The sequence below is a fragment of the Drosophila nasuta genome, chromosome 2R (genome assembly GCF_023558535.2).
Source record: "Drosophila nasuta strain 15112-1781.00 chromosome 2R, ASM2355853v1, whole genome shotgun sequence".
Classification (NCBI taxonomy): domain Eukaryota; kingdom Metazoa; phylum Arthropoda; class Insecta; order Diptera; family Drosophilidae; genus Drosophila; species Drosophila nasuta.
The window spans coordinates 7874497-7892512 of record NC_083456.1 but is presented as its reverse complement, the minus strand read 5'-3'; the positions used below and the strand labels follow the sequence as shown (position 1 = coordinate 7892512).

At 35.3% G+C, this 18016-nt stretch overlaps 4 protein-coding genes across 6 annotated transcripts in view; 1 reads left to right on the top strand and 3 right to left on the bottom strand.

The window, feature by feature from the left end:
- Positions 1 to 9945, bottom strand: part of LOC132787191 (furin-like protease 1) — a 161273-nt gene extending 151328 nt beyond the window's left edge. For 2 of the 3 annotated variants that reach the window (XM_060794110.1, XM_060794111.1), the window contains exon 1: positions 9319 to 9945. The gene's annotated coding sequence lies outside the window, so the exon portion shown is untranslated. The remainder of the gene's footprint in view (positions 1 to 9318) is intronic. The other variant, XM_060794112.1, reaches the window with a different exon arrangement.
- Positions 9946 to 10544: 599 nt separating this feature from the next.
- Positions 10545 to 11691, bottom strand: LOC132787194 (adenosine deaminase-like protein). Its single transcript, XM_060794115.1, has one exon. It carries the CDS (start codon positions 11596 to 11598, stop codon positions 10588 to 10590), a length of 1011 nt encoding a protein of 336 aa, XP_060650098.1. The 5' UTR covers positions 11599 to 11691; the 3' UTR covers positions 10545 to 10587.
- A 457-nt stretch (positions 11692 to 12148) lies between these two features.
- Positions 12149 to 14153, top strand: LOC132786126 (protein Red). Its single transcript, XM_060792549.1, has 2 exons — positions 12149 to 13825; positions 13889 to 14153. The coding sequence occupies exons 1-2, from the start codon at positions 12248 to 12250 to the stop codon at positions 13991 to 13993; spliced, it is 1683 nt and encodes a 560-aa protein (XP_060648532.1). The 5' UTR covers positions 12149 to 12247; the 3' UTR covers positions 13994 to 14153.
- A 743-nt stretch (positions 14154 to 14896) lies between these two features.
- LOC132784008 (protein toll-like) lies at positions 14897 to 16386 on the bottom strand. Its single transcript, XM_060789354.1, has one exon. It carries the CDS (start codon positions 16384 to 16386, stop codon positions 15118 to 15120), a length of 1269 nt encoding a protein of 422 aa, XP_060645337.1. The 3' UTR covers positions 14897 to 15117.
- Between the last annotated feature and the right edge of the window lie 1630 nt (positions 16387 to 18016).

Here is an 18016-nt window from a genome sequence, read left to right as displayed (position 1 = left end):
GAAAAAAAGAACATATAAGAAGAACAACAGGGTAAGAAAAAGTCTGCTGAGCAACAAAATACCCAGTATTAAAACATGAATATCTCTTTTTAATAAAATGTTTATTTTTAAATTAAGTTTGCATTTGAATTATCTTTATAATTATGTTAAATGTATTCCTTAGTCCTATCAACCATATTCCCGTTTTTCAGGGTATTCCTAGATATAAATATATGCTGGAGTATATGGAGTACCACAAACAGAATAGAAGTCAAAGTTCAATAAGAGCAACAAGAGCAAACCAAGTGGTTCTTCAATAATATTGCAAATGGTCGGAAGAGCTTTTGCTGGGCGGGGTCTTGTGATTGTAAACTACAACAAAATCAATGTAAACAAATCGCAGCCCACAACTAAGGTGTGTGCAAGTCTGTGAGCAAAGGGTATGAGTACTATTTGGGGTGGGGGGTTCAGAGTACACCAAACAACTGCGATATGTAAGCGAAAACTAAGAACAATGTCATGCAATCAACTTTAGGCCAAGTGCAGTCAGCCAAGCAACACTAACAAAAACAGCAACAACAACAACAACAATACCACAGCCAACAATCAGAAACTAAAGCTGAGCAAAAATAAAAATCAAAACAACGCAAAAAAAAAAAGCAAAAAGTATTGTAAAATGGGGAAAAAGAATAAACCAAAAAGTGAGAAAAAAAACCCCGTATAATGAAAAATGTTCGTCGAGAGCTTTTGTATTTTGTACAACGTCATAAGGTGCACAATTTATTGTTGCACATTGCACGTTGCACTTTTTTTCTTTCCTTTTTTTTTTGTGTGTGTGTGCCCCGCTTGAGATATATTTATTCTTGTTGCCTTGCACCCGCCATCGATTTAGGTCTGGAGATTAATATGTATTATGCGATTGTTTTTGCCCCAAGTTTCGAATTGCAATATGTCGATTGTTGACTGGATTTCCCGCTGTGGTTTTTCATGTCGAACTTGTCTCGTTTATTCGCTTTAGTCAAGGTTACTTTCCGATTGCGATAAGTTGGCGTAATTCTATAGGCTCAGCTGTAGATGAGTAAAGTATATATGCCATCGATACGCTGTTTTCTATATATGACATTGAAATGTATTTCTAATATTCAATTGTCTATGAATTGCTACGAAGGCAAAGATTAGTTGAATAATTATACCCGCTACCCATAGGGTAAAAGGGTATTATAACTTTGTGCCTGCAAGAAATATATGTAACAGGCAAAAGGATATAAAGTATATATTTTATATAACGGATACAAATTGTATAACTTATTTAAGAAATACTTTTGAATGACAAGTTACGCCTACTTACTACGGATTTTATCAGCTTTGGCTGACAATCTGGTTTTTGTTTACCTCTATGGTATGCTTAAATTGTAATACTATATAGATACCAAATGTAGTATTTAGTATATTTTTGGTATTTTAAGTATATTTGTATTTGTGATTTCTGAGAATTTAGTTGCGATCGAATAAAAAATGATATAACTTATTCAAGAAATACTGTTGAATGACAAATTATGCCTACTTTTTACGGATTTCAGCTGCTCTGGCTGACAATCTGGTATATTTTGGCTTTGAGTTTAAAATTACTATATCGATATACCAAATATAGAGTTTGGTGTACTTTAGTAGCTTTGCGGTATATTTTTAGTATTTTTGTTAAGTATCGTTTTATTGAAAATGGATATCGGGTATCTCACAGTGAGCACACTCAACTGTAGCTTTCTTACTAGTTTTGGTTTTTTTGAGGTATACTATTTTGGTATATTTTTAGAATAATACCGCAATATTTTGTTTTATTCAAAATGGATATCGGGTATCTCAGAGTCGAGCACACAAAACTGTAGCGTTCTTACTTTGTTTTCTTTTTGCCCTTAACACATATTAACTATCGATGGAATCAAGAGTCATTTTATATGTATATCTCTTTAGATCGATTTTCATATTTCTCTTAACTCAAGCACATGCAATTAGAAACTCAATCAGCGTGCGCATAATATGTAATACATTATGTACATATATGCAAAAGTGATTCGATAACATTTTCCATGCCAGTAGGCCATATTCTGATTAATTACGTTGGATAAGATGCTCATAGATATATGGGTAAAGAAAAAGATACGTTGTAGCTGCTGGATACAATTTCAATGTTGTGCATTTCGCTTTTGCTTTGCGCTATTTTTTTTCGTTTTTCTTACTTTCCCTGCTGTTGTCAATCGAGTTTACAGTTTTTCATACGAAGCACAGATTGCACAGAAATATGCTTGTTATGTTTTTTGCTGTTGTTTTTTTGTAATTCTGGTTTTTCTTTTGTACTCCATACTCGTATCTTTGACTGGGCATTCATCTAATTTAAGGTATGTGTACTCAGATGCTTGTAGCTTTTGTGGTTTATTGGTTATGGATTGACAGACATACACAGACACAGACAAAAGGTACACACACGCACACACACAAATACACAAGCACACACTCAATCCATAAATGCGATGCCATGCAATTTTTCAGCAATATTTTTTTTGGGTTGGTTTCTTTTGTCGAACAACTGAAATTGACTAACGGGTCAAGGTTGACAGAGCGTGCAATGCTTTTATTTATGAAACCCATATACGACGCACACGAAGTAATACTTCGTATAGACGATATGCTCCCTCACGTTGCACTTGCATGGCATTTTTAAGCCAGTTGCCAAAAACCAAAAACAAAAACGAAATAGAGTAAAATTACGTACTGAACAGCAAATATTAACTATGACATTTATGACACACTTTTCTCTCTACTTGGCTTCAAAATTACATAGAACTTGCAAGCAAGTTTCGGCAAAAGAAGTAGAGACAACAACAACAACAACAGCAGCAGCAATAGTGCAAACAACAACAATTTATTGTCACGTGCCAAAAAGTATACACAGCATATAAAACACAGTGTATAACTTTGCCAAACAAGCAAAGTAAGTGTAAAGCGAGGTAGCAAGAGAAGCTATGCTGCTTGTAGATTATGAATTTAAGAATCGAAGCCTGGATACCCTGTAAGTCTTAATAATACAATATTTGAGTACTGTAAAAAAAGATTGAATTCATTAAAAGCTAAAAACTTATGATTAATTTGAACTTTGAAATGTATCTTTAATTTATTATGTAGATTATCCATCACTCAATAGCAAACATAAATTAAGAAATATATGAAAATAATTAAAATATTTTTAATGAATTGCTATCGGCATTTATGGCGCTATTTCAAAACACCTCCGAAATTTATTTTCCTGCACACAGATATGAAAAAAATGTGCATCTATGCTATAAAAAGAATATTTATTATCTTAGATACAAAAATAAACTTTTTGGCAGTGCTCACAAAAGTTATTCACCCAAAATGAGAAAAAACGCAAAATAAGAAAATACTCGTAAAGAACAAGGCGAAGACGTCACAGCGGCAAATGCCATAAATTTTGTGATTTCACATAAATTTCCACACACACACTCAGACATTTCTGCCTTTACACTTCACCTTACGTTTGCATTGTTCATATTTGCATATCAAATCAAGTGTTAAAATGCAGAAGCTTTCGTATTTCACATTTTGTGCAACATTTCTTTGAATCAACCAAGTATTGAGTGAAAGGGAACGTAATGCAAAAGCGTGGCAAAAGGGAAAGGAAAGGAAGGGCAATCGCTTGTTTGTCGAGTTTGTGCAAATAAACAAACAAACAAACAAACAGTTGCAAACAAACATTACGTGCATTATAGCTTTTCACCATAGGTGATGTATATTTAGTAACAAAATGTGTGAGCATGTCTTGGTAGATCTTATTTTTACATCCCTTTGCTTCAGCTTTTATTTATTTTTTCTACCCTGTTCCTCACAGAATTGACAAGCTTGGCTTGTCATAATAATGTTTATTTCTCTGAATTATTTTCGTTATAATATATCTCTTAAATTCTTTATAAAAAAAAAACAATACTCATTTTTTATCTTATGATGTATGTAGTTTCTTAAAGTAAATATAAACAAAAACATTCTTTTTCTTTTTGTATGTTAAATACAAAAAAAAAAATATATATATATATTTTAAAGATCTAATTCTGCCTGACTTGTTTAAAGGGTATCTCTTAGTCAGTTAGCGCATTTCAACTGAATTTTGATGTTAATATTTATTTTTTTCCGGGTCAGTTGTTTGCCAGTCAACTTTTGTGTTTGGCAACTGAATTGAAGATATTTCCATGTTGTGGGTAATGCACTTTTAAAGTTCCTTTTATGGTAGAGATTGTCAAAATTGATTGTCAATTTGTTGAGAGGCTAAAGAGAGAGACATCAAAAATAGATGACCCGAAAATGTTGTGAGACAAGTGTGATAAATTGTAATTTAAAGCCAGTTGAATGTCAATATAATCATTTGATTTTTAATTATATAATAAAATATCAATAATTGAACAATTTCGATTGAAGAACGATTACCAAAATAAATGTATGTAACTGTGTAATTTCCCTTCCTAACCCTTTAACATCGTTTTCCCTTCTCACATCGTTGCAAAGTGTGTGAAACTTCAAAGAAAATTTGAAAAACATTTCAGGCGCTCACAATTGAACCGAGAGAAGCGCAAAATCTGCAATATCCGGTAATTTGGAGGAACATTTCTCATGACTGTTTTTCTTTTTTTTAGTTGTTCAACTTTTGTAGCAAAGAAAAGACAAAAGAAATAGCTGTGTCATCGTTGCGTCTTTCGCGTTTCGTTTCGCGTTGCTTTCTCAAGACTCACAAGACTAGAAACTAGACTAACTAACTAAATATAATGTATGCAAGTATGTTTGTTGGGTGCCTATTGTCTATGAGAACATATGTATGTGTATATGATATGTACATAGAGCTCTGTTCCGTTTTGGGAACTGCCAAAGACAAACAATGGCAATGTCAGACAGTTTTCCGGCTTTTCCATGCGCCGCTTTTGCTATGCATCGCACGTCTAGGGCAGCTCAAAGAAAAGCCGCCAAACGTTAGCAAAAAAAAAAAATACAAAAAAAATAACAAATATATGTATATAGAAATAAAACGAGATGCTGAGAAGGTGAGTTTTAAAAGGGAGGGTCGTGTGTTTTGTAAGAAAGATTGGAAAAAAAATGTTATAATTTGCCGTCTGGCTGAGAAGAGAACGTGAACAGACGCCGAGTTTGTTTGTTTGTTTGTCAATGTCGCGTGCGTGCCGCATTCCAGCCAGAAAGTTGTTCAAATGAATTGGCCTCAGTTTAAAGAGAACACCAAAAAAAAAAAAATGAAAAAAAGAACATAAGAAACAGGCCAACTAAATAGATGAAACATATACATCTAGTATACTAGATTAGTTGCAAGCATTGGCGAGGCATTTCATTAAAAATGTTCATGTAACAATTGCTTATTTACATTTACTTTATTTGCTCGTTGCCTTTGCCTTTGCCGTTGCCGTTTTGCTATTTAGTTGGCCACGTGCCAAAACTGTGCGGCTCTTCCCCTCTGGACACGCCTAAATTCTCCAGACCGCTTTCAGTTAAAAGCAAACAGCACAAACTGCCTAATGCCTTCCACATCCCGTCGTTTCACTTTTTTTTGTGTCGTTGGTCAAGTCAACAGACAAATGCAAAGGAAACGACAAAAGGCAAAGATGTGGCACGCTGATGTGGCAACCGAATCGATGACTCTTATAACGCACCCAAGAGCATCTTATCAATGCTTCTGTAATTTTGAAAATGATTATTTCATCGCATTACGAATGAGACACAATGAAAGAATAATGGCACTCAACACTTAAGAAAATAATTAAGAGAGATCAGATGATTTCTAAGAAACTTTTTATATATGTATGTATATCCCTAAAATATTAACAAAAAAGATCATTTTCATAAAGCACTCTTATTAATAGTATTAGAGTAATTGTCTCTTAAGCAAACTGTTAACAATAACTAAAGAATTTATAAAAGTCTAATGAGGGATTACTAAGAAACATTTTATATTTTTGTTTTATCTTATTTGAAATTAACAAGCAAGGTCTGCAAAGTTATTATCAAATATAATAATTTTCTTTATTCAGCAAATAATCAAAACTAACTAGGCTTTTTTCAATTAAAACAGTACGATATATCCTTGAAATTTACCAAATTAGTATACCGAATATACTAAAATATACAGAAAGGTATTAGCGGTATATCAATATACTTTTATACATTTAAATAAACCAAAGAATACATATTATACCAGATTGTCAAGCAAAACAACTAAGATTTAATTATTTCTTAAATAACTTATACAATTTTAATCTGATAGCAAGCATCAGGAGTCACAGAGACCGTAATTAATTTTTTTAGTATTAAGAATCCAGATTTAGGCGTCACACAAAACCTAAATGAATAAATGATTACATTATTTTGTGTATGATGAAAATATTTGTCGAACAATGCAGTAAAAATTTAAATTACTAAAATCAAATTAATTACATTAACATAATTATTATTATTACTATTTTCTTTAATTATAAGAGATCAAAAGGCAACCGCAAATTTGCTGCATAGTACTGTTAACCTTCCATAAAAATGTGGATAAATTAATCAATTAAGTGACGGCCTTAACTTCATTTCCAAATGATTCAATTCCAACATATGTTCGTGTAAATATTGTATGTATAGTAAGTATATACCATATATGTTATGTATATATTTCTTTTCCCACTTAGCTCCTCATCAAAGAGCGCTGAGAAAACGCAGCTGGCCAATAAGATATACTATTAAATACGCTTCAGCTGGCCAGCAAAAAGCGCACATAACATTAGTAACGATTTATTAGAAATTTTTAAAGAGTGTGTTTGCGCTATAAACACTGCAATTTTAAATCAGAATGATTTTACAAATTTTCGCTAAGCCTGTTGTTAAAACATTTTTTTAAGAAGGTATAATGTCGTATTATGAAATATAATCAATCGCTTGCATTTATTACAGGGTATTTCTATGTCAAGAATTCACTAATACGCTGAGAATTTATGTGAGGAAGAAACTAAACAAAAGTTTAGACAAAAATCAAATAAACATAAATTCTTGAACAAATTTCCAGCTTGTGAAAACGTGCGAAAAACGTTGACGTCTTCTTTTTTGCTCTGCGGAGGCGTGCGAAATTTGCTGTATTGGCCTTAAGTCAATTTTCTTTCTGCATACATATGTACATATATAGGAAATCTTATATACGAATTTGAGTATGTGTTAGATAATAAAAGTTTTTGGTTTTGTATATTCTATTGTAGTTGCATTTAATGATTGTGTTTCTAAGTACATCTAAATAAATCTAAATTTATTTTTCGAATTTGCTCATTTTTTCATGGGTGATGCTTTCTAAAGAATGATAAATATTTAATATACATTTTATGTATTCACTCGATAAGTCAATGTTGTTATAGATAGTTATTTGATTGATTTTAGCGCCAAAGTATTAATAGAATAATTCTGTTTTACTTTTACTTTTTCGCACATCTTGCAGCTATTTTGGGGCGTTTCTGCTTCTCATCATCAGAGCCCACAAGAGCCACACAATGTGTTTAATATGCTTATAATTGGACATGATTTATGCTCCCCAGGCCTCGATGGTGATGGAGGCCTCAAGAGTAGACATACGGTGGATTCACGTCAAAGTACTCAATGCAAATAATAAATAATTCTTCTGTAATGTTCGCCTTCACTGCCTACAGAGTATTAGACGTCTCTCTCTCTCGCTCTCTCTCTTTATTATTTACCCAATATTGCCGTACTTTTTCTATTGGGTTGCCCACAAGTCACGTTCTTTATTATTATATTTTTGATGGGGCCTTTAAGTTCTCAGAAGACTGGGATACAAAATGATCATATGATTCATGCATTCATTAACCTTTCATTAATTCGTTGTAATCGCAAGAACAACCTATACATACGTACATAAGAAACTTTATGAATTTTCCTTGCTAAGCATATTTTATTAGAGATCCGTGAAGAAAATTCTGTATTTGAAAAACAAAGAAAAACACTAGAAGAATTTATCTTCCATTTGATTTTCTCGCAGCTTGTTTGAATGATGGTTTCCAGAAACAAAAAGAATAAAGAGACGCACAATCGAAAACAAAAGAAAAGATTGAACACAAAACGAAAAAAAAACAAGAATGTTAAAATTTGCACAAGATTTCAAATTGAATCAACAATCCGATGTGTGCAAAAAATCTTCTAAAAGCTTTAAAAATCCATTAACAAAGTTTAACAGCCTTGGCAACAAAATAACAAGAAATAAAATACGCATTTTAAAATATACAAAACACAAGAATAAATAAAAAGAAACCACAAATCGCTTTAGATGCCCGAACAAGAAATGAAAATGAACTTTTAATAGGCGGGCAGAGGTAAAAGGCAAAGGCAAAGGCAAACGCAGAAATCAGAAATCAGATTAATAATTGCTGAGAGCAAATAAAACATAATTAAGACAATACAAAACCAGAGAAAACCAACAAAAACAAAAACGGAACAACAACAGTAACACGCACAGAAGCAGAGAAAAGAAATCTAAAAGTAAACTATAAGCACCAACTACCTGTAAAGCAACAACAACAATGCAGAGAGCGTGTGTTTTGGCTGAGCGTAAGGTGAGAGCAGAGGAGCAGCAAAGAGCAAAACCGGTATCACAAACAAACAAACAAAGCAAAGAAGACAACCAAATACCCAAGCATGCATGTACACACACTCACATTCACACCATAAATATATGTACACGGTATATGCTGGTATATGTGCGTATAAGAAAATGATGTACAATAAAACGATGACGACGACGTAGACGTCTACGTCGCGTTGTCGCATGCAAAAGCAATAACAACAGTACGGAATGAAGGGGGGAGCAAGAAAATGCAACAATAAGACACAAAAAAACGCAAAAGCAACAGAAAATGTGCACGCTGACAGGTTCAAAAGCAAAACGTAAATGAAACGAAAACGGGAGCTAAATTGTCGCCGACGCCGACGGCAGACAACGACACTAGGATGCGACGCGTTGCGATACGTTGCGTTGTTGCATTCAACAAGCTGCAATTGCAGATGTAGCAGCAACATCAACGTATTTTTCCCCATTAGCGCAAATATTTGAATGATTTTGCCTACTGCTGACGACCGCATTTCGAGTTATTTAGCAAAAGTAAAAGCAAAACAAAAACAAACGCAGCGCGCGCGCTCTCTTACACCCACACAAACGCACACACAAGTCGCACGCATAAAACGGTACTTTCATCAGTTTGTGATTTCTCAACATTTCCATTTTTTTGCATTACTCACCTTATGTGTATTTTTGTAGACAACGGCGACTCTTTTGCTTAGTTCCTTTTTTTGTTTTCTGCACTATAGTTTACTTGCATTTGTTTATGCTAACAAAATATTTTATTACAATATTTGTATGTTTATCTTGTGGAATGGGAGGGGAGTGGAGAAGCGACAATAACATCAAATCACAAGCACATGCTTACTCGCATGCACACATACACGCACACACTTTCATATACACTAACTAATACACACACGCCTACACTATAGCGGCAATAAAGCACTTGTGTGTGTTGTGCACTTTGTGCTTTTTCAACTTTTTTGAAACGGTGCTTCGATTTAGATATTGTGTTGTTGCTACGGCTGATGTTGTTGATGTCGAGTATTGCACGCAAATAAACACAAGCAATTGTTGTTTTGCTATATATTTTCAATAATCATGCAGTAACGCTTGCACGTTTAATTGCTGCTGCTTTTTGCGGGCTCATGACAAACTTTGCTGCTTACTTCGAAATTGTTTGACACTCTTTATTATTTACGAACACACTTCAAAGAACGAAACGAAATAACACACTGGCAGCGATCAAACCGGCGCAGAGATGCGACCACACGCACGGACAAGAGAAATAGTACTGGCCAGAAAAGCTGTTAAATTTTCTTATAAGAGCGCAGAGTTAACATAGCAGAGATGAGCGCGTGTGCCAAGTGGCACGCCAGCCTAACAATCATTAGACCGACAGCCTTAATAATCGATACATAAGTATAATTTTCTTTAATACTTATGGTTACAAAACGAACAAGTAATGTTAAGCAATTAGTTTTGGTTTTTTCAATTCATATTGTTGCACCACATTTCTCGTGTCAGGCACGAAATTTAGACACGACGGCATCCCCTTAACAGCGCCTGTTATTTAACACACTTCTGCATACTTCAAACTGTCAACTAGAGATGGCCTCCAGCTTGTTGTATGTTATTAATGCATTTATTTGATGCAATGTAAAAATGCTGAAGCCCAAGAGGTTAATAATTAAGATACAAATGAATTTGGGAGCAATAGTGGTGAAAAAGTTGACAAAATTTGAGTGATGCATTAGGCGGGAACTGGGTTGGCATACGCAACAAATGTTAAATTAACATTTATGCTTAAACTAAAGGAGAGCCGCAGAAAAAAGAGCAACAATACGCTCTTCTCATGTTAACTAATCAAAAGAGAATAACATTCAAGAGCAAAAGCGCGCCATTTCGAATCTTTAAAATACTTTATTTGTAAATAAATGCAATTCCTATTGACGTCGAGTGAATGCATAAAGCCGCATCTTCATTTTCAGCTTTTCCTCGGGCGAGGCAAACGAATGCTGCACTGCCTCCATGGTCAGATCGATGCACTGACTCCGCGTCAATCCAAGAGTTTCACTCGCTAACAAAAATTCTTCGGACAATGTGGAATCGAAGACCCCGCAATCATCGGTGCACAAAACTTTGGGGGCATCGGCCAAAAAAAGTTGCTTGAGATGATGCGAACCAAAGCTAGACACGGTCCCAGTCTTGACATTGCTGCTAAGGCAACATTCGATGGGTATATTCTGTTCCTTCATATGTGCAAAGCCGGAGTTACCCAAGAAAGTCCCATGGCCGCAACGGGACATGCCAAACATGAGCATCTCACGAATCTCTGAAGGATTGTCAATTTCCGCACAGTGTATAGCCAATTTAAGACCATGTTGTCGAGCCTTCTCCAGCACCGGAGCAAAATCGGAAAACTTGCCCTGATTAGGGTCGCCGCTAAAGTCAATGCCAACAATAAGCTCAGGCTCTTTTTGACCAAGTTCGATGGCCAAAGCGACTGTTTCCTCGGCCACCTCCAACGGTTCGCCACGATTTATCGATGGCAATAACTTAACAGTAATCGCATGTTCAGTAGTAGCTTTTTCGATAGCTGCCATGACAACTTCCAGATAAGCGCGCCGAGTCATGTTGTCATTGGATTTTGGTGTGGTTCGCAGCTCCAGATACATTACATTATCCTTGGCAAAATCACGTATTGTCAGCTCTGTGGCGCGTTCTAATCCTTTGCGTGTTGAAGTCAACTCGTGCACGAATGCAAACTTTTGAAAGCAATCGTTTAAATTGGACCCCTTCTTGAAGGTTATGAAACGCTCGCACATCGATGCAAACTCGTCGCTCTGTTGGCCATAAACATTCTCGGCCAGCTCCTTAATGCTGTCGATATTCAAGCTGCCGTTGAGGTGAGCGTGCAGCTCAACCTTAGGCAATCCATGTAGAAACTTTATCATTTTGTATTAAATTATATTTATTTTGGTTTGTATGTCAGCTGCTACTCGAAACAAATTGTAAACAAAAATATTAATCCATTCATCAGTCGGTTTCAAACAGCTGGAACAATTAGAGGTGGATAAGCATCGATACTTTATTGTTCATGTCATCGATATTTAACAGCCTCCTGAAACAAATTTATTATTGTAAATTATATATTTAACCAAATTTGCCATTTTTAATAATAAAAAAAATTAATGATTTGTTTTACATATGTTTAAATAACAATTATATAAACCACATAAATAATTGTCACTTGGGAAATGGCGCGCCACTTAAAACAGAGTGTTGTCTGTTTAGACGTATCACTAATCAGATTATCTTTCAATAATAAAATAATACATAATTGATAGTAATACATAAAAAATTAAATTAAATAGGAATTATTAATTAAATAGGAATCTACTAACAAGTACAAGCACAACAATATTTTTTTAACATTATGGAGACTGTTTTTTTGCACTGTTATTAACAGCTGCCAGCAGGGCTGCAATAGTTTTTTCCACTCCGATAACAAGTAATCGATAACACCACTACGACAAGTTGAGATTATTGCATTGAGAAAAACAAAATATACACAAAAAGTGTAAATATTGATAAGTTGCCGTAATGTCGGAAACACATTTGGAGGCGCCTCCATCGGTGCGTCTAACAAACGATGATTTTCGCAAGCTGCTAGCCACACCGCGTGCTCCGCCACCAGGATCCTCCACAAGCAGTGGAGGAGGCAGCGGTTACCTTGCTACCGCCCAGTTTGCAACGCCTGCAGCGGTCAGTGGAGAAAAGAAGAAAAGCCAGAGCAGCAGCGAGCGCAACGATTTGCGACGCAAAAAGAAGAATTTCTATGCAGCTCTCAAAAAGCAGGAGGATGTGAAGCTGCAGGAGCTCTCTGAGAAATACAGAGATCGGGCACGTGAGCGTCGCGACAATGCGAATCCCGATTACCAGAATGCCAGCACGCCGGGTCACGGTAGCAGCACCAACGCGTATCGCGCTGTGGCACCCGATGTCAAGAGTGGCGTGGATGCGGCGGAGCGACGTCGGCGTATTATTCAGGAGTCGAAGTTTTTGGGCGGTGACATGAAGCACACTCACTTGGTGAAGGGTCTCGATTATGCGCTGCTGCAAAAAGTGCGCTCCGAGCTACACACCAAGGAAGCCGAAGAGGAGGAACTCGCTGCTGCTTTGGCGCGCGAGAAACTCGCTGAAGCTGCAGCGGCTGCGGAGCAACTGGAGGCAGAACGTCGTGAAGCCGAGGATATCAATGCCATCAATGGTCAAATGGCACGCAACATTTACAATCTCATCCAGGCACGTCGCTCAAAGGAGGTACCACGCAACGAACTCTTTGCACCCGGTCGCATGGCCTATGTCATCGATATGGAGGATGAAATGGATATGGATATACCCACAACCCTGAAGCGTTCCAAGTACGAGGTGCCCGTGGCACGCGAAGACATTGCCACGCTGACTACCAACGACATTGTCATCAATAAACTCTCGCAGATTTTGAGCTACTTGCGCGCTGGAGGACGCAACAAGAAGAACAAGAAACGCGACAAGGATAAACCGTTGTTCTACGAAAAGGAAGTGGAGCATGTGCGTGGCCAGCAGCATGTTGGCAGCGGCAGCAGCAGTGCGGCAGGCGGAGGAGGAGCAGGAAGCAGCTCTACAAGTGGCGGCAAAACAAACAAAGCACTCGGCGATAGCATCTACGATGATGTGGGCGACTATCAACCAAGTGCATCGCGTAGCGACCGACATCATCAATCCAAAGCCAACACTCAATCCTACTTTGGCGATGCGCCGCCCGAGGCAGCCGAGCCGGTGATAACCAGTATACCGCCACCGCCAAAGATATCCAAGGCAATGGCATCGCGATTTGCCAATGAACCGGAAGGCTATGCCGAGTGCTATCCGGGTTTGGAGGAGATGAACGATGCCATTGATGATTCCGACGATGAAGTTGATTATACCAAAATGGATTTGGGCAATAAGAAGGGACCGATTGGTCGCTGGGACTTTGATACTCAGGAGGAATACTCGGACTACATGAGCACCAAGGAGGCGCTGCCAAAAGCTGCCTTCCAGTACGGTGTTAAGATGCAGGATGGCCGCAAGACGCGCAAAAATAAAACCGAAAAGAATGAAAAGGCCGAACTCGATCGCGAGTGGCAAAAGATTCAGGTAACGTCCAAATACAAGCGATGAATACTTGCTTCTGAAATATAATTGTCTTTCTGCTTTCAGGGTATTATACAGAAGCGAAAATTACCTAAGGACGGCGGCGGTGGAGGAGGTGGATCGGGAGGCGGTGGGGGTGATGAGCCTGACTATAAATCTGCAAAATATTGAATGTCTGAGAAGCCAGTCAGAAGTGATGACAGTTATTCTATTGAATATGTTGAAATTGACTTAAATATCTGCTATCGAAGGGATGACGAAATAATTTTAATATGCGCTATAATCTTTTAAATTTTATTGTAGACGTCCTAATTAATAACCTTTTTTTTGTTTATTAATAAATAAATTGAGATCAGACGAGAAATTCTATTGCAATTCAACTTACTTTTTGTCATCTGGTATGTATAGAAGTCTTCAAATTTAATTACAATATACTTATATAAGAAATACAATACCGCCTATAAACTAAAAATTGAGTAATATATAATTTAAAAAAAAAATATAATACTCACATGAAATAGATTAATCAAACACTGCAAAATTGATAGCAATTTGTTTGTTTTCTGAAAGTGCAAGTTTATGGAAAATTTAATAATAAGTAAGAAAACTACATAGTATGCTTGACTGTAAGATATCTGCTACCCATTTAGAATAAAACCATATTCTAAAAATTTACCAAAAATATTCCTATATACTTGTATATATAGGAATATAGAATATATTCCGAAGCCTATACTCGGTAAACTAATATTGTACTACTTTAAAATTATACTATAGAGTATAAAATATACCAGATATTCTAAAATAAAACTTGCTATTCGATTTTTGTCGATTATGTGGCGTGGGGAAATTAGAAACAAATGTCGAAAAAAATTATAGCTCTATCTCTTATAGGCTCTGATATCTAGGTGTTCATACGGAAAGTGGGAAAATCTTCTCGGCTGTTGACAAAGGTATAATACCCTTCTACCATATAAGTTGCGGCCATTGAAAAGTTGTTATGCGTTTCCTAAAAAATCAATCAACGAAACTGGATGGGGTCAAGAGCAAACGAATCATACGGACTCCAAGTAAGTTAATTATTTTATTCTGGCAAAAAAATTCTTTTTATACATATGTAGATATTGCAGGAACGATTAACATTTTCAATACATTGTGACTATATTTATACATACTATACATATTTACGGGAATTATAAGTTAAGATTGTCAATTTGAGAATTTAACAAATGTGAAAAGGAAACATGAATTTAGATTCAAATACAATTGTTTCAAAGACAAAATAAGCAAGCAAGTTATACAGTTGTAACCATTGTTTGTCTTCTCTGCTTATGGGGCATAGCATAGGCGAGTTTCCTCCAGAAGTGTGGATCATCGCGTTGTAGATACGTGTGATATTTCAAAAAGGTCCTAAGCTCCGAGTCGAGGCTATCAATTTCCACTTCAGGATACAAGATGACAATCAGTCGTTTGTGGCTATCACCCGATGTCGCCTGAATTGCGGTTCGTAGTTCAAATCGACTCCAAGGGGACTTCGTAAACTCTTTGGTCAACAAGATGATGATTCTTTTGCTCTCGTCTATTGACTCCAAAATGCACTGAGAAATCGATGCTCCTACCATCCAGTTGCGTTGATAGAAACACAGCTTAAATTCCAGAGGTCCATTCTCCAGTTTCTCAACGTACTCCTCGACCATGTCCAAGTTCCTATGTGAAAATGCAAGAAATGCGTCAAATTTCTTATTTTTGTTTGCTTCAGGTTCTAATTGAGTTATCCAATTAACGAGAAGATTGCGTTCATAAAGAAACATCATAATGGACTTCTTGTAACACAGATATACATTTATCATGACAGCGATGCTTATAATAGACCCAACACCGATAATATAAATGTAATTATTTGGTAATCCACAAATATCTGCTTTTGTAAGTTGGGCTATCAGACCAAGATTACATTTTACACTTCTGCGGTCTTCAATTGTATTATTCAAGTGATGCGAAACGAATGAAACAAAAGCGTCATTATTGCAATCACAGATCCAAGGATTCCCAGCCAGCTTAAGTCGTAGTCCTGGTCGATTCGATAGAAAATCCAGCACACTTTTGTCCAGGGATCGAAGACTATTGTTGCTGATATCCAAATACGTTAAATTGGGTGGCAGTTGAGCAACATGTAATTCCGTAAGGTTATTATTAGCCAGATGCAGTTCCGATAGATTGTAATATCCATACAAGGTTGAGTTTGGCAATTTGGTTAGATTCTGATTATTTAAATAAAGAGCCGTATTTCCAATTATTGGGTTCACCAACTCTGGTACTTTCGTTAGTTGTTTCGCAGTTAGTTTATCGTATTCAATTATAAATCTCTGTGTTGCTTTCTCTAGCTTACAATTGAAGTGTTCAGGACAACTTTTTTTATTGACGTCCGCGTTGAAGAAACAATCACTTGAATGTTGTGAACATATGAGGAATGTAATGGGTGCATACGATATAGTGGGATATAGTGTAAAATTGTTATCCTTAAAGAATTCGACAATGCGTAATTTTGTGTAATCTCTAAACATCCAGGTAAAGTTTTGATTTAATTGGATGTGAAGAAAGATATGAGGTCTGTAATTCCAGTGAAGTTCTAAGAATTCCAAATTATTTTGTAATTCCAGTGAAAGTGACCATTTCAAGTTGAAATGTCTAACAGTTATACTTAAATTCTTTAGATTTAATGTTTGAAAATGTTCGGCATATAAGGTAACTTTTTCCTTTGATTTAATTGTGAGACTCAATAATTTGTTTAGTCCATGGAAAAGATTTCGTGGAACAGCCATATCTATATCGAAGTCTTGGTCAGATGTAGATATTTCTCGAGTAGTATGTTTAAATTCTATGTATAAGTCTTTCAACTGAGCTGCTTTAGTAAAATTTATGTTTTTACTTTGTTTGAAGCTCATTGTAATGCGAAGTTTTTCAAGATTTGGATAACAACTTAAAAATCCCTTTAGAATATCATGTTGTATACTGTAAACGTCATCTTTAAAACTTTCAAAGTTGATATCTAAATAGCCTTCATAATAGTCGTAATCCACATAGTTCGTGTTGAAATATGTACAGGGGTCAGAAGGATTAAAATCACAATTTATATTTCCGATTGCAAGAATTATGAAAAATATTTTAAATACTTTTGTTCTCATTTTAAAATGTTCTGTTGTATTAAAGGGCGAATTTGCAACTGAGGAAACGTTCGCAATGGTCTTCTATATATTACATGGAAATTTGCTTAAAATATGTTTCTATAATAGCTCCTTTGGGATCAATCTGCAGTTATAAGTGCATAAATTACCATACGGCGAATATTTACAATCCAAATACATATAAACTGCATTTTGCAAAATAGTTACAAAGTGAAACTGCTGACACCTCTATTACACTTCCTTTGCTTGTGAGATTTATTTAGATTAATTTACAAAGATTAAAAAATAAAATAAAGAAAAAATTTTCTCAATTTTCAATTAATAATATAAATAGATTAGAAATAATTTAAATTATTTTTGAGTTTTTAAAACAAAAAAATTAAAAATGACCAAATATAAAAAAGTGATATCTCATTTTATAAGCAAATACTTCTTCATATTTAGCTCCATTAAAAAAATGCTTTAGCCCTGTCAATGTAATTACTTAGAAACTATGAAAACTATACACGACAAATTTGCTGTAAAGTTTTTTGTTTATCCATTCTAAGGGACCGTTTTATGTAGTAGAACTCTAAATAAACAAGGGTATTATATTATAGTTAGCAACAAAGTTCTTGTTGAACGTGCTCGACTTCAAGTAACTTTTGCTTAGAGTTTGTTTAAATATATAATCTAATAATCTTTTCTTTTTACATTTTATAGTTTAATAAGTTAAATATTTAACTAAACTGCTGAAATTAATTGAAAACTTTTAAAATACAGGTACGTAGTATGTAGTCGAGCATTATTTTCGGACGAAAAGTTTAAATACAATACAATACAATAGGAAATACACTTCAAAATACGGACATATATAAGATTTTTGTTTTAACTTATTTGGATTGCTCTCCAAGGATCAATATATTATATATTCAATTAATAGCTGAATATGTAATCTATATAAAGGAATGTTCCAATCAATTCCCCAGTTGTAACTTCTTAAGATAGCTGAACATTACTGAATGTAAAT

Bases quoted from the DNA above. Each gene is read 5' to 3' on its own strand.
- LOC132787194 (XM_060794115.1), bottom strand. From the start codon at position 11,598: ATGATAAAGTTTCTACATGGATTGCCTAAGGTTGAGCTGCACGCTCAC.
- LOC132786126 (XM_060792549.1), top strand. From the start codon at position 12,248: ATGTCGGAAACACATTTGGAGGCGCCTCCATCGGTGCGTCTAACAAAC. The intron at 13,826-13,888 runs GTAACGTCCAAA...TTCTGCTTTCAG, and splicing joins GCGAGTGGCAAAAGATTCAG to GGTATTATACAGAAGCGAAA.
- LOC132784008 (XM_060789354.1), bottom strand. From the start codon at position 16,386: ATGTTTAGAGATTACACAAAATTACGCATTGTCGAATTCTTTAAGGAT.